This window comes from Plasmodium brasilianum, chromosome 9 (genome assembly GCF_023973825.1).
Source record: "Plasmodium brasilianum strain Bolivian I chromosome 9, whole genome shotgun sequence".
Classification (NCBI taxonomy): domain Eukaryota; phylum Apicomplexa; class Aconoidasida; order Haemosporida; family Plasmodiidae; genus Plasmodium; species Plasmodium brasilianum.
Genome location: NC_090122.1, coordinates 407026 through 421662, shown reverse-complemented (window position 1 = coordinate 421662; position 14637 = coordinate 407026). Strand labels below are relative to the sequence as shown.

At 26.7% G+C, this 14637-nt stretch overlaps 5 protein-coding genes across 5 annotated transcripts; 4 read left to right on the top strand and 1 right to left on the bottom strand.

Annotated features, from left to right (window-relative positions):
- Positions 1-167: 167 nt before the first annotated feature.
- Positions 168-1061, top strand: MKS88_002712 (protein transport protein BOS1; the record flags this gene model as incomplete). The annotated part of the gene is made up of 1 exon (XM_067215744.1): positions 168-1061. One exon carries the CDS (start codon positions 168-170, stop codon positions 1059-1061), a length of 894 nt encoding a protein of 297 aa, XP_067073293.1.
- A 1544-nt stretch (positions 1062-2605) lies between these two features.
- MKS88_002711 (uncharacterized protein) lies at positions 2606-4911 on the top strand (the record flags this gene model as incomplete). The annotated part of the gene is made up of 2 exons (XM_067215743.1): positions 2606-4404; positions 4794-4911. 2 exons carry the CDS (start codon positions 2606-2608, stop codon positions 4909-4911), a joined length of 1917 nt encoding a protein of 638 aa, XP_067073292.1.
- A 2328-nt stretch (positions 4912-7239) lies between these two features.
- MKS88_002710 (replication factor C subunit 5) lies at positions 7240-8289 on the top strand (the record flags this gene model as incomplete). Its single annotated transcript, XM_067215742.1, has 1 exon — positions 7240-8289. One exon carries the CDS (start codon positions 7240-7242, stop codon positions 8287-8289), a length of 1050 nt encoding a protein of 349 aa, XP_067073291.1.
- Positions 8290-9027: 738 nt separating this feature from the next.
- MKS88_002709 (tRNA m5C-methyltransferase) lies at positions 9028-10713 on the bottom strand (the record flags this gene model as incomplete). The annotated part of the gene is made up of 1 exon (XM_067215741.1): positions 9028-10713. One exon carries the CDS (start codon positions 10711-10713, stop codon positions 9028-9030), a length of 1686 nt encoding a protein of 561 aa, XP_067073290.1.
- Positions 10714-12201: 1488 nt separating this feature from the next.
- On the top strand, positions 12202-13872 carry MKS88_002708 (ES2 protein; the record flags this gene model as incomplete). Its single annotated transcript, XM_067215740.1, has 1 exon — positions 12202-13872. One exon carries the CDS (start codon positions 12202-12204, stop codon positions 13870-13872), a length of 1671 nt encoding a protein of 556 aa, XP_067073289.1.
- Between the last annotated feature and the right edge of the window lie 765 nt (positions 13873-14637).

Below are 14637 nucleotides of genomic sequence, written 5' to 3'. Positions count from 1 at the left end.
ATAGATGAGGAGAATATATCAACGTGCCGAAGATAATATTTAAACGTTTTTGTAAATGCTTTTTCGAGGACCTCTGAAGCTTTTTAAGGCTACTTATGTAAAATTTACTCTATTTTGTAGCACTTGTGTGAAAAAAAAAAAAAAAAATATAACAGAGGGAACACAAAATGAAATCGAAATATGAAGCTGTACTAGACGACGAAATGAGAGGTACGTTTTCTGGTGCTCGGAAGGAATACGAATATAATGAGGGTAGTAGTAAAAATAATACACAACAGCACGAAACAAGTTTGAATAATATATATGGAAAAATAGTGAAAGTAAGGAAAGAATTAGAGAGGTCATATAATTTATTTTATTCATACAATTTGATTGTATCGAATAATCAAGAAGATAATAACAACATATATAACAGTTATTCTAATATATATAAAAGAAATGATGTTTTAAATATAAATAAAAATGGAAAAAATAACTTAACATTAAATAAAATAAATGCACTAACAAATTCTTTTTATATGAATGTGGAAAATTTAAAAAATACCTATTCTTTTATAAGCACAAATAATATGAACAACAGAATAGTAAATAATGAAAATGTTATATGGGAGAGAAGAATTGAGACCTTAACAAATGAAGCCAATTCATACATTAAAACTTTGGACAGTATTTATAAAAATAATTTAATTCAGTCTGAAAGAAATAATAATAGTAATAATATCTATAATAAAACACATAGAAATATGAAAAAGAAAAAATATGATAATGACTCGACAATAAATTATTTACATAATGAGAAGGAAATTTTAAAACAAGTTGAAAATAACATTAATATATTTCATATTCAAGGTATGAGCACATTAGATATGTTAAGGAAACAGAACAAGTTTTTAAAGAATGTACGAAAAAAAGTCATCGATATGTATAATTACATTGGCTTATCTTCTTCATTAGTTGATACTATTAAGAAAACGCATAAACAAAACTTAATCATTGTCATTGTGGGAATAGTTTTAAGTTTACTATTCTTTTATCTGCTGTATTCGTATTTTAAAAAGTAATCTAAAAAAAAAAATTATTTGTTAAAACGTTTCGAACGAAGAAAGGGGCATCACTTCACATTTGCTAAGTTAGTTCACACGCGCACATATAAGTGTAAATATATGCTCACATACAAATGCATATACATACATATATTTTTGCAGACACAATGGTAGTGCCATCACTCACTGCGTATGAAGAAAAGCCTATTTGTTGAATCAAAACTACATATATATGTATATAACTCAGTAACACGTAAAAGCGTCTAAATGGACAACCATTTTGAATGTTCTTCTTTTTCTATTTTCGTCTTCTATTTGATTATTATTCTTAACATAAATGCTACACCATTTTGTGTATGTTACTGAACAGATGGGAAAGTAAAAGAGAAAGGGGGAATAAAAAAAAAAAATTAATTTATATACTTATATTCCTATATATATTTTTTTTCTCGTTATTTCCATTTATTGTTTTATGTTGTTCAGTACTTCAATGCCATATGTTGGCGTTAAATTTGCTGCGCAATTTAATTTGTTTAACATATAAATGGCATAAACCTTCTTTTTATTATATTTTAATATATATATGTACATAACGCATATGCATACACATATATATGTATGTTTAATTTTTTTTTTTTACGTTGCCACGTCATTATTAATAAAATTATTTTACTGTATTTTCCTGTATTTTGCTTTTTTTCATTTTATTTTACTTCTTTTCATTTTGCTTCTTTTCATTTTGCTTCTTTTCATTTTACGTCATTTTATGATGATTTCCTTTTTTTTAGTGAACATTCTTTAAAATATAAAATTATTTTTTTTCTGATGCCAACAAATAGGGCATACTAAAAAAAGTACATTTTGCAATCAATTTGATTATAAATTGTTTAGCATACATTTTATAATATTTATGTTTGTATTTTTTTTTTTTTTTTTTTAAATTAAGTTTCAAGTTATAAAAAATATATATATATACATATTTATATTTATACATATTTATATTTATACATATTTATATATATACATATTTATATTTATACATATTTATATATATACATATTTATATATATACATATTTATATTTATACATATTTATATTTATACATATTTATATTTATATTCCTCTACTTCACTGCAACATACAGAATGAATAATGTCAATTCTTTTTTAAGAGTAAAAATATACTGAGAGGGTACAGTGACGTGTAGGAAAAAAAGGAACAATAAGTTCATTTGGGTTATATATTATGCATATATAGGGAAATAGAGGGGGAGAGGGATGAAATTTTAGTCTCTGGTATCTTTTATTCAAGTTAAAAAAAAAAAAAAAAAAAAAGGAAAAGTAAAAATAGCAGAAAAGGTAAAAGAAAAAAGTATGTGCATACATGTTTAAGGACTTGTTATACTCCTTTTTTTTTAAAAAAAATAATCATTCTGCTAGTTAGAAGAACTTTACCAAAATGGTAAATTCTTTATTAACTCATAGAACTGAGTAGAAAAAAAAAAGAAAAATCCTTAAAAGGGAGGAAAAAAGAGGTATGGACAAAAAAATAGAAAAGAATAATGCAAATCAATATAGCGGAAGAAGAGTTAGATCAAACAGGGGAAGTAACCAAAAGAGAACAAGTAAAAATCCATATAGGGGCGGCAGCTGAAGAAATGGAACAAAACAGAGATAAGGAAAAGGCAAATGATAAAGCTGAGTCAAAATTTGATAAGGAGAAAGAAGGAAGTAACGAACAAAATAATAATGGCTCTACGCGCGAGCAGCTAGAGAATTCAAAAAAAAGAAAGTATGATAATATATCAAAAGAAATGCAAGAATATTACGTTGGTACACCCCACAGCTGGGAGTATGTAGAAGGTAGTAAGGGTTGGTTTATCATAGAAACAACTAAGAATTATAAGTTTTATTTTAACAAAAAAACAAATGAAAAAACGTGGGAGTGCCCCGAGGATGTAGAAGAACTCTTCGTAAGGCAAAAAATGAAAAAAGAGGACATTAACAATGTAGATAAACAATATGAAGATGCTGAAAAAAATGACTACAATAAATGCGTTGGAAGAGATAACAGTTTTTATGGTAATGATGGTAGTTATGGCTATGATACGAAGTATAATGACAGTGCAGATCCAAGTGTAAATCAGAACAGAAATAGGAAAGACGAAGACTTGGAATTTATTTTGAGAGAGTATAAAAATCTTCTGATAGAAAAAAATATTAATGAGTTTTGCAAATATGAAAATGTGTTAGCATATATGCTGTATGATAGACGATATTTAAATGTGCCAAAGGAACGGAGGAAAGAATTTTTTCATATATTAATAAAAGAAATTAAAGAAGAAAAAAAATGTGAAATTAAAACATTAGTTGAAAACTTTATTAATATGTTAAATGAAATGGAAAATAAATTTACGTACCCTTTTAGTGAATATGATGCTGTTCATATTTTAAAAGGGAAAAAAGAATATAAAGGAAATTACACAAAAGAATGGGCTAATAGTAGAAATAAATTATTAGGAAATTTTTTAGAAAAAAAAAAAAAAGAAAAACAAAAACAAATGGAGGAAGAGTTTGAGCAGATTTTATATGACCATATGCAGGATGAAAACCCGGGAGTATGGATAAAAATAAAAAATAATTTAATGAAAAACGAAAAATATGTAATTTTGTCGTATGATAAAAAAAACAAAATATTTGAGGATGTTAGTCAGACACTTTTAGCAAAAAGGAAACAGCAAAATAGAAGAAGCGGGGGTGATAGACGAAGCGGCAGGGCAGATACAGATGATGGTATCCATTTTAGAAAAGGTTCACAAACATTAGAGGAACACAAAAAAAATACGAATAATGAAAAAAATATATTTTTAAGTCTATTACATGAAAAATTAAAACACCCCAATATAGATGAGGGACTATTGAATGATCATAAAATAAATATAAAGAAAAATAGTAATTTTGAAAACGACTGTTTTATCCCTCGTGAACTCACAAATGATGAAAGATACAAAAAATTAAAATTAAATGCTAGTGAGAAATATTATATATATAAAGAATTTATAAAAAATTATATAAATTTAAAACGAGAAATGTTTGACAAGTTACTAGGCGAACTCTCAATTAATTGTATTAACAACTCGCTAGAGGATATTATTAAAATGACGGATAAAAATAACAAAAGTTTTAAGTCGCTAAAACGACATCACCTGGAAGAAGTACATGCGAAATGGAGGAATTATAAGATAAGGGAAGCTAAGAAAATATTTAAGGATTTTTTAAAGAAATCAAATTTTGTTAAACACGACTCTGATGAGCGCGAGAAATACGCGGACTTGGTTAATGAACTGTCAACGGATGTAAGGTAACTGCTATAAATACATACATATGCGTAGGTATAGTGTGTGCATGTGAGTCTGCGTATATGGGTGTTTGTATATGTGTAAGTATATATATATATATATATATATATGGGGGGAGTTCCTTGCATTGGCTGTAGTTCTTTACGCCCATCAATTAAGTTTTTACGACCCTTTGCATGTATATTTTGCATGGGAATAGCTATGTGTCGAGACTTTTTTTTTTTTTTTTTTTTGATTCATTGATACATAGCCCAAATAACATACAGTCGAATTATGAACTTTTTCTTCCCTTTTGCATTTGCTTACTGGTTCATTTGTCATCATCATTAGTTTATTCATGTCAAATGATTATTCCTACTGATGTTTTTAATTTGAATTTTAATTTTTGCAGCTATCAGCGGCTGGATTGTGTACCTGAAGAAAGAGAAGAAATAATAAAGGAAAGAATAAAGGAACTGAAAGTCGAACATGAACAAAATAAAAATTTAGCAGAAAGATTGAACTTTTGATAATGGGATATTTCATTTTCTTTTTTTCTTTTTTTCTTTTTTTAATTAATTTTACAAGCACACTTTTTTTGATGTTATACTAAAATAATATTTAAAATAAAGAAACGTAATAATTTTACTGTAATTTTAAACGTTTCTCCCTTGTATATATTTATATCATCTTCATATGAAAAACCTTTTCCTATTTTGTATTTTTTATTTTATTTACAATTAGTTACTAAAATATGAATAATATTCACGTTCCCACATTCTGGAATATTTGCATATTCTGTCAAAACTTTGTGTAATATCTTTACTCTTATTATTTGAAGCTCATTGTTTGTTATATACCTTTTAAAACATGTTCAAATATATAAGTGAAAGTGGATCTATATATTCATATGTAAATAAATAATAGTTTTCTTCTCTGTGTATTTTATAAATTTTCATTTGAAAATGCACACACATTTTACCTATTTGTGAATAAGCGTGTATATTTATTCTTAATTACTGTAATTACTGTAATTACTGTAATTAAATGTTTTTAATTAAATAAACAAATGATATAGTGATAAATACACTTTTTTTCAGGGGCTAATGAGGCCGAAAACTTTGTACTTAATCATAAACGTTTGCATATGTTTATGTAGGTATATGTATATATACGCATTAAGTATATGTGTACATGTACGCATTTACCCTTATCATTTGGATTACTTGAAAAATTTCTCTCTTTTTATAGAGACAAACAATTTACTAAGTTTTATATACCTAAAATATTTTTTTCCCCAAATTCAAGTTTAAGTTTTGGTTAGTAATATACATTACAATAAAAAAAAAAAAAAAAAAAAAAAAAAAAAACTACTGCTTAATTTTATTCCTTCTAATTTTTGAAAATTTAAAACAATATAACATATTTCATAAATTAGCGGAATGGTAAGTAAACACCTGTGACATATTAAAAGTAAGGGTGGCTATATCCTTATATGAAAACATGATGTTGATATGAAATGTATTTCATTTTGATATAATAAGAGTAGTAATAATTATACAAAGGTGTGGCACGTTATTGTGTTAACCTCTTATTTCTTACATAATACATGTTAATTTTTTTATATATCATTTATATGAAAGTCTAAATCGTAATGCTAAATTGGCGCTAGAAAAAAAAAAAAAGATGGCATAGTTCATATTTTTTCCCCTTCGTTTGTATTTTATTTTTTTCTCCATATGTAAGCGTGTTTCATTTTTGGCGCAAAATTAGGCAAATTTATTTACATATATATGCGTGCTCATTTACATGTACGTATATATATATATATATATATATATATATATATATATATGCATGAATAGGCAAAATTCTCACATGGATGTTTTATTTTGCTGCGCGAAAATAACGTTTCATATTACGTAAGAACAAAGGAAAACACAATTATATGGCATAAATAAACACGTAAAATAAATTAGTAAGTAGTCTTCTATTAAGCAAAAAGAGCACATACAAAGATATGCCTTTTAAGCATCATTCTGCCGGCAAATATTTTTAAAATACATGTTTATATGTACATGGTTGGTGAAGGTACGTACATATTCTTATGCATTTGTTCTCATTTCGACATAATTGCGGTGGCGAATAGGTGCGAGCAAAATGAAAGCATAAGAATTTAAGAAAAAAGGGCATATATATATATTCCCATACAAGTGCATAATAGTATGTTTGTATTCTGTATGTTTATGAGCATCTATAACTGATGACAAAATTTACATAACGCTTTTTTTCTCATTATTGATAAGTATGAAGTATATACTATAAATATATATTAATTTTTGAGAGCCGAGGAAAAAGAGAAAAGAACAAAGTGTATGTCCGTGCTTTGCTTGAGTTGATATTTAATTCAACTTTCTGGACATGTTTTATATTCTTTTTTTTTTCATTTTACATTTGTTTTAATTTGGCGAAAAAGAGGATACGTATATGTGTATGTGTGTGTGTATGTGTGTATGTATGTATGTATATATGTATGATTATGTATTCATGTATATGATAATGTAAGAAGGTGAAGGTACATATATATGTATAAACATGCTGCCATACTATAGAAGCCGCTTTTTGTGTTTATTTTTACGGTGCGCATAAATTTGAATTCAGTGCTGCATACGTGTAGGAGTTTTATTTTTCTTTTAAGTTTCTCTTGCTATGTGTGACAAACCCGTTTCATGTTTCCATGTGCGTATTTTATCCTTAAATTTATATTTAGGATTTGTGTACTTTCAAATTACGTATATCGATAAATTTTTGCAATTTTTTTGCTTCTCTTTTTTTTTTTTTTTTAATTATTGGTTAAGATGTGGCTTGAAAAATACGCTCCACAATGTTTAGACGATTTAAATATTCATAAGGATATAACAGATAGATTAAAGAAATTAAGTGCCCACAAAGATTTACCCCATATAATATTTTATGGAGCTCCTGGTGGAGGGAAGAGTACAAGAATAGATTGTTTAATAAAAGAAATATTTAAAGAAGAAAAAATTATTCGAAGACCAGAATGCATAACAAATGCAGAAAATAAAATTAATATAAATGTAGTTCAGAGTAATTATCATTTAGAGTTACAATGTTTTGAATTAGGAACAAAAGATAAAATTATTGTTCAAAGTATTATTAAAGAATTATGTAGTTATAAGTCAAGTGCTTCCTTTTTTTCAAAATCACCCATGTATCGTATATTTGTTTTTAAAGATGCAGAATTTTTAAGTGAAGGTGCACAAGCAGGATTAAGAAGAACACTAGAAACGTATATAAGAAATGCAAGAGTTATATTACATTTAGAACATTTATCTAAAATAATTGAACCATTAAAAAGTAGATGTATATGTATTAGAGTACCTCTACCAACAGAAGATGAAATTTTTGGGGTGTTAAAACATATATGTGACAATGAAAATATTTCTCAGTCTTTTAGTTCAAAAGAATATTTTAAAAGTTTAATTAATACTCATGGGAGGAATTTACGCAAATGTATTATGGCTTTAGAAATGACTGTCTATGCAAATTCAGTTAAACCACATCAATCACTCTCAGTTGCTTCTACATATATAAACGAACTATGTGATTTTGTTTTTATAAACCCTAGTCAAATGAAAATGAAAGAATGTGTAACAAAAATACAGAGCTTAATAACATGTCAAATACCTGTTAATTTCATTTTTGAAACTACAGTTAAATATTTGTTAAGATGTAATTATGATTATAAACTTAAGTATTATTTTCTTAAGTTGTGTTCGCATTTCTCGTATCTGTCAGAAAACTCATATGATAAAAGTGTTTCTCTCATTGCTTTTATCGTAAACGCAAATACTGCCATAGTAAAATATAATCTATCAAAAAAGTGAGTAATTTTTAAATAAATATTGCTTATAAAAATGGTCTTATATTATGTAGATATTTTTACCCGCTTTGTTATTATCCCATTTGTATGTATTTATTTATATACATATGTGAGCGTGCGGGAGTGTGTGTGTGTGTGTGTAGGCCGCTTGTATTAACTTGCAACCGTTTTTGTAGGTCTAATTTCATATCAGTCAGATTAGCTGAGAATTTAATTTTTTTTTAATAATTGCACAAACGCATAGCACATAATAAGTTTCACCCTTTTAGTCATAGTTAAAATAATTTAAAAAAAAAAAAAAAAAAAACAATTGAAGAAATTGTTTATGATATAAAACTGGAATTTTTTAATTTATTTGCTCACATTTTGCTTCATTATTATTTGTTCTACTTTTAGTACCTTTTCATATATTTTTCGCACTATTTCATACATTTCTACACCATTCATATATTTCTACACCATTCATATATTTCTACACCATTCATATATTTTCGCACCATTTCATATCATATATCTTTTTTTTTTTTTTTTTTTTTTCCTGCACACATATATTTTACGTGTGAATGACTAGTTCACTTTTTAAAGCCTCAAAAAAATTATCAAATTGTACTCAATAATAGATAAAATTAAAACGAAAACAAAACAATTTCAGATAAAAAAAAGAAAAAATAAAATAAATAAGCCAATTTAATTACAATTTAATTAAAATTTAATCACAGTTTAATTAAAATTTAGTCACAAATTAATTGCAATTTTTTAAAATTTTCTGAATTTTGCATATGTATAAAACACCAAAGGGTGATTTATCGGGTAGGGATATATATCCATATTTAGTTTTTTCAAAAAATCTTAAAAAGTTCGTTTTCCCCTTAAATTCTTTAAACTCATTATTGTAAATGGAATTACAATTATTAGCAGCGCCTTCCTTTATAGACACGATTGTCTGGTTAATGCGTTTATAGTCCTCGTGTTTATTATCATTTTCCTTCTTTTCATCTCGGTTGCTACTAACTTCGTTTAATCCATCGTCTACACTGTTAACAAGAACAGCATCAAATTTTTTACTATTCATTCCATTCACTGCGCCCATAGCAGCTGGAGGACAAATCCCAATTTGCTTCTGCTTAACGAGCATAAAAGCTTGCTCGTATCTCTGTTGATATTCGACCTCTACAAAATCGATAATTTTAACTTGCTTCTTAAATTTTTTTAGGAGCTTTTCAATAACTTCATCATTCTCATGATAAGATAGTGCGCAGGTGGAATATATTATAATACCATTTGTATGGAGTAACTGAAAAGAATTCATTAGTAGCTCACACTGTACATACGTATTATTTTTAATAACGTTAATTGTCCATTTGTTTAAATCACATGTTCCTTTGTTTATTAAATGTTCATCAGTCGAACATGGGACGTCTAATAAAATTTTATGAAATTTTGGAAATCTCATAAATGAGTTTAAATTCAAACCATTATAATTAGTTATATGTAAATTACTAGAATTAATTAAATCTTTAGGTAAATGTTTATGTAACACTTGTTTTAATCTATCATATCTTGATTTATTATATTCATTAATAACTAAAAACCCGTTCCTGTTACATTTGTAATAATTCAGCAGGTTTAATGAACAGCTAATTTCGATATGTGTGTCATTTATACTTTCAATATTTTTAATTCTATTTAATGGTGATATATCATAACCAAATAATTTACTAGCTATAACTAATGATTTCCCACCGGGGGATGCGCACATGTCTAGCACCTTTTCGTTCTTTTTTATATCTAAAAAGTATGCGGATAAAACAGAACATGGGTTTAAATAATATATTATTTTATCCACATTTTCAATACTTCCATCATATTTCATTATATCATTTATATTTAGCAGTTCTAATTTGTGGATGATTATTTTTTCGTAATTATTATTGGTCTCTACGCTATAAGGAGAGCACAATTCACATTGGTCTACATTATGTATACCCTTCTCCATTTGTATGGTTTCCATATTTTCAGTTTTGATGTCATTAGACCCATGAATAATGTTATTTTGCATTTTCTCTCGTACAATGTTTCCGAAATTTTCCTTTTCACCCCCAATTAAATATAATTCATTAGTATAATCCTTTTCTTCACTTGTTATTTTATTGGGTAAGATTATACTTTTTTCCTCATCTAAAAAAGTTAGAAAACTTTCATATTCCTTGTCCACATATAAACCATCAAAACTCGTTTTTATCTTATTCTTTGTTATCATATATAATAAAATTTTAGTTATGTTCACATAGTCTATTTTTATAAAATCTGTTATGAAAGCTCCTTGGACAGTTTTTCCCTCTTGCAGCTTTTTTAATAACGCCTCAGCCCTTTCCCCATATTCTTTTTTCAAGTTCAAAAAGTAGCCCGCTTTTCCACTGCATTTCATGTTTTATCACTATTATGATGGGGGGAGTTGGAGTCGGTAGAATTTTTCAGCTAGTTATTAATTAAACAGCTTGACAAGATATGCACTTACGAGGTTGACGATATATGTACTGACCTACTTGATGTTTATCGAATTGTTTCAAAGAACATTTTCCATAGCTAAGCAGTACCAATTTAACCATTTTAATTTATTTCATTTTATACCTTTCTACATGAAAAAGATCATATTTTGAGGAAACATAGTGCTCTGTAGAACATTTTCTGTCGCTAAATAGGTAACAAAATGGATATACATATGTACATATATACATGTGAAAATTTTTTTCAATTTTTAAATTCCCCGTTCAGAAAATTATGAACATGTCATAATTTTTTCCTTATTGCTTCATTCTCATTATATATAAAAAATTGCACAGGAAAATAAAACAAAAGAAAACAAGAAATGGATGAACATGTTTGTGGCGTTATAATTTAAAACATCTCAGTTCGAAAAAGAGATCATATGTACATATATTACGTATATATATTATATAAAGCATTATTTATAACATTCACTTAACAATTTTTTTTTTTTTTTTTTTGGCGAGGGAAAAAATTAATTCTTCTTTTAATTTAATAAATGAAATAAATTCTTAAAATAAAAAAATAAAATAAAACAAAATGGAACATGAAAAAATATAAATGATCATATATAATTAGGAATCAGTGCGATGAAGCATTATTAAAAATAAAAGGTAAAATTTTTGAAGTGACTGCAAAAATAAATTCATTGATATGTTGTTAACTTTTTTGTAATCTCGTGTTTTCCATTTTTTTTCTTTAAACTGTACAAAGCGGCATAAGTATAACAAACATGCATGAAAGAAATAGATAAAATTGTAAAAATAAGCTATATGAGAAATATTTTTTCCTTATGTATGTATGTGTTGATTTATTTTTAACCATTATTCTCTTAAATATGATAAGCAGGCAATAAGCGAATATTTTCGTACAGGTGAATGAAGCATGTTGTAGGGTAGTCATCATTTTTGTGGATCAGAGAATTTCTGTTATAAAAGGGAAAAGGAAAAAGAAGAAAAAGAAAGAAGAACAAGTCCGTAAATGGGAGATATTATAACGGAATAAGTTTAACTCAGACGTTAAAAAAAATAACACACCATTACATGTATAATATAGCGTAATATAGAATATAAATGTAACAGATTGATAGTGTAATACTGCGATAGGGTAACATTGTAATAGTGTTATAGAGTAATAGTAAGGTTTCTGTAAACGTTTCAGTAAAGCGATATTGTTTAGTAGTGTTTTTTTGAGGGCTGGAAGTAATGTCTATGTACTAATTTATCATAAAGCTGCGCATTCCACGAATTGTTTCATACCTCTTAGAAACCCAAGTGCGTATATATGCGATATAACACATATATTTATATGTACATAAGTAAACGTGCATGTGCATATATGCTTGTGCCAGAGCAAGAGTGAAGACCTGATGGAGCACTTATCAACTCCAGAGACTCAAGGGAACGAGCGTTTTAGAAAACAAAGGAACTCGAATGAAAACAAAATTATATTAAATGATGAAGATAATTTAAAAATAATAAAGAAAAAAAAAAGAAGAAATGGGAAAAGAAAGAAAAATGAAAGTCAAGGGGAGCATGATGATGATAATGATAACAATAATTATAAATATAATGATAACTACTTTGATAATGAAGGTACAGTAGGAGAGCATAAAAATGAAAAGATAGTTTTGTTTGAAAATAATGAAATTGTTGAATATGATGCAAGTAATTTTGGAACTAGAAAGGACAATATCATTGTACTACTTGAGGAAGACTATTTAAGTGTGTTAGAATATTTAATTGAAAAAAAATTTTTCCCTGATATACATAAATTAAGAAATGAATCAAGTTACCAAAAGTCCGAATGTGTTAATGTAAAAAGTAATAAAAATAATTATAGTAGCGATTTTGAGTATAATTATTCTGATCAAGTTAGAAGTTTGGATAATATGTTAGAGGACAGGAATTATTATGACAATAAAGCTGCAGAAAACGCAATAAATGATGGGGGAAATAGTAGCTGTGGTATTATGGATGTATACAAAAATAATAATTATTATTATGATGATGATAGGGAAAGAAGTAATGTACTGTGTTTTCCAGAAAGACAAAGTAAGTACAAATTAGTTGTATTACCAAACGGTAAAAAACATAAAATAAATTTAAATATAAATCTTCGAGATTTCCAAAAAAGATACACATCAGAGGATAACAAGTCTTTTGAGTATTTATTACGGAATATGAAAAATAAAAATATAGAGAAAAATTTATATTCCATTGTTAAAAGAAATGAACATAACTTAAAAATTGATCAAATTGAAGAATGTACAAAGAATGGAATAAAATGCCATTTCCTGAATACAAACAAATCTGAAAATGAATCTAATTCAATGATGTTTTCATCAAGTTTTAAAGTTAGTGATGTTGATAGTATAAAAGAAAACAAATTACAGATATATTATGATAATACAAGATTTTCGGAAGAATATAATAAAGATATGAACAATCAAATAAATCAAAGTGAACAAATAAAAGAACTGAAAATTATGAGTAAAGAAAAAGAAAGGATAGAAGACCAAATGATTGAACAAGGTAATTTTAATTTATTAACAAGAAATAATCAATATGAATATGTACGAACTCCCTTAATAAGAGCAGGAAAGGGTGTTGATAAAAGTCCTATAATAACATGGGGTAAAATTATGAACACACCAAAATTAATTCAAAATGAGGAAAATGAAATAAATGACTATAATTCCAATGATTATAGTAAAATTAATGGAGGAATTAAAAAAAAAACCTCAGAAGAAGATGACAATGAAATATACGCAAAAAATGAATTTAATTTGCAAAAAATAAATAACAGAGAAATTATTGCAGAGAAATTACAAAACAGCTTAAAAAATATAAAGTATAATAAAGAACTTTTAAAAAAAAAAAATTTAAATCTTTTAATAAATAAAAATTATAGTTCTCGTATGTCCACTACATCATTCAGAAATTCGATTTTGTCCAGACAGAGCCAAAAGCGTTTAAATAAATTGGCCCAAAAGTCTTCTCTAGCTTCGCAAATTTTAGGCAAAAAAAAGAGCTCATAATAATTGGGAGGAAGCCGGTTCGAACTGTCAAATATACGTACTTGTACATGTAAATGTACACATACATGTATATGTGTATGTGTAGATGTACGCATATATACATGATTAATTAAGTGCAATAACGAAGTTGAACTATTTGGAGTAATTATTAGAGGAGAAGAATGCATTTCCCAGCATAAGTGGATACGCACACACATACATATAGGAAGACATCTTTCCAACTTTACCCAGCATTTTATTTTAAGTTAATTTTTTTTAGTAAATTTAATTGCAAATTTTAGCAATTCCACAGCGTTATTTTATTCGTATATACATAATGAAAAACGTGTGGCAAGCAAAAAGAGACAAGTTTGGGCGCATATATATATGTGTATTATGTGTATTATGTGCATACTGATGGATAGATACGTGCATACATAAATGAGTACACACATAATTGAGTGCACACATAAATGAGTACACACATAATTAAGTACATATATAAATAAGTACATACATAAATACGTGCATTTTTTTTTTCTTTTTTTTCCCTTTCGTGTATGTTAAAGACTGGTCTTTTTTATTAGCCCTACAAAAATGCGTAGTTAAAAAATTAAATTTTTCTCAATGTTTTTTTTTTTTGTAAATCCCTTCCTATATTTACATATAATGACCTTTTTTTTTTTTTTGGTGAGGCGGTGGATACACGTAAGCATGAATATATATATATGTATAAATGTGCATAAATATGCATACCTCAATGCATAAATATATCATGTCGTATAG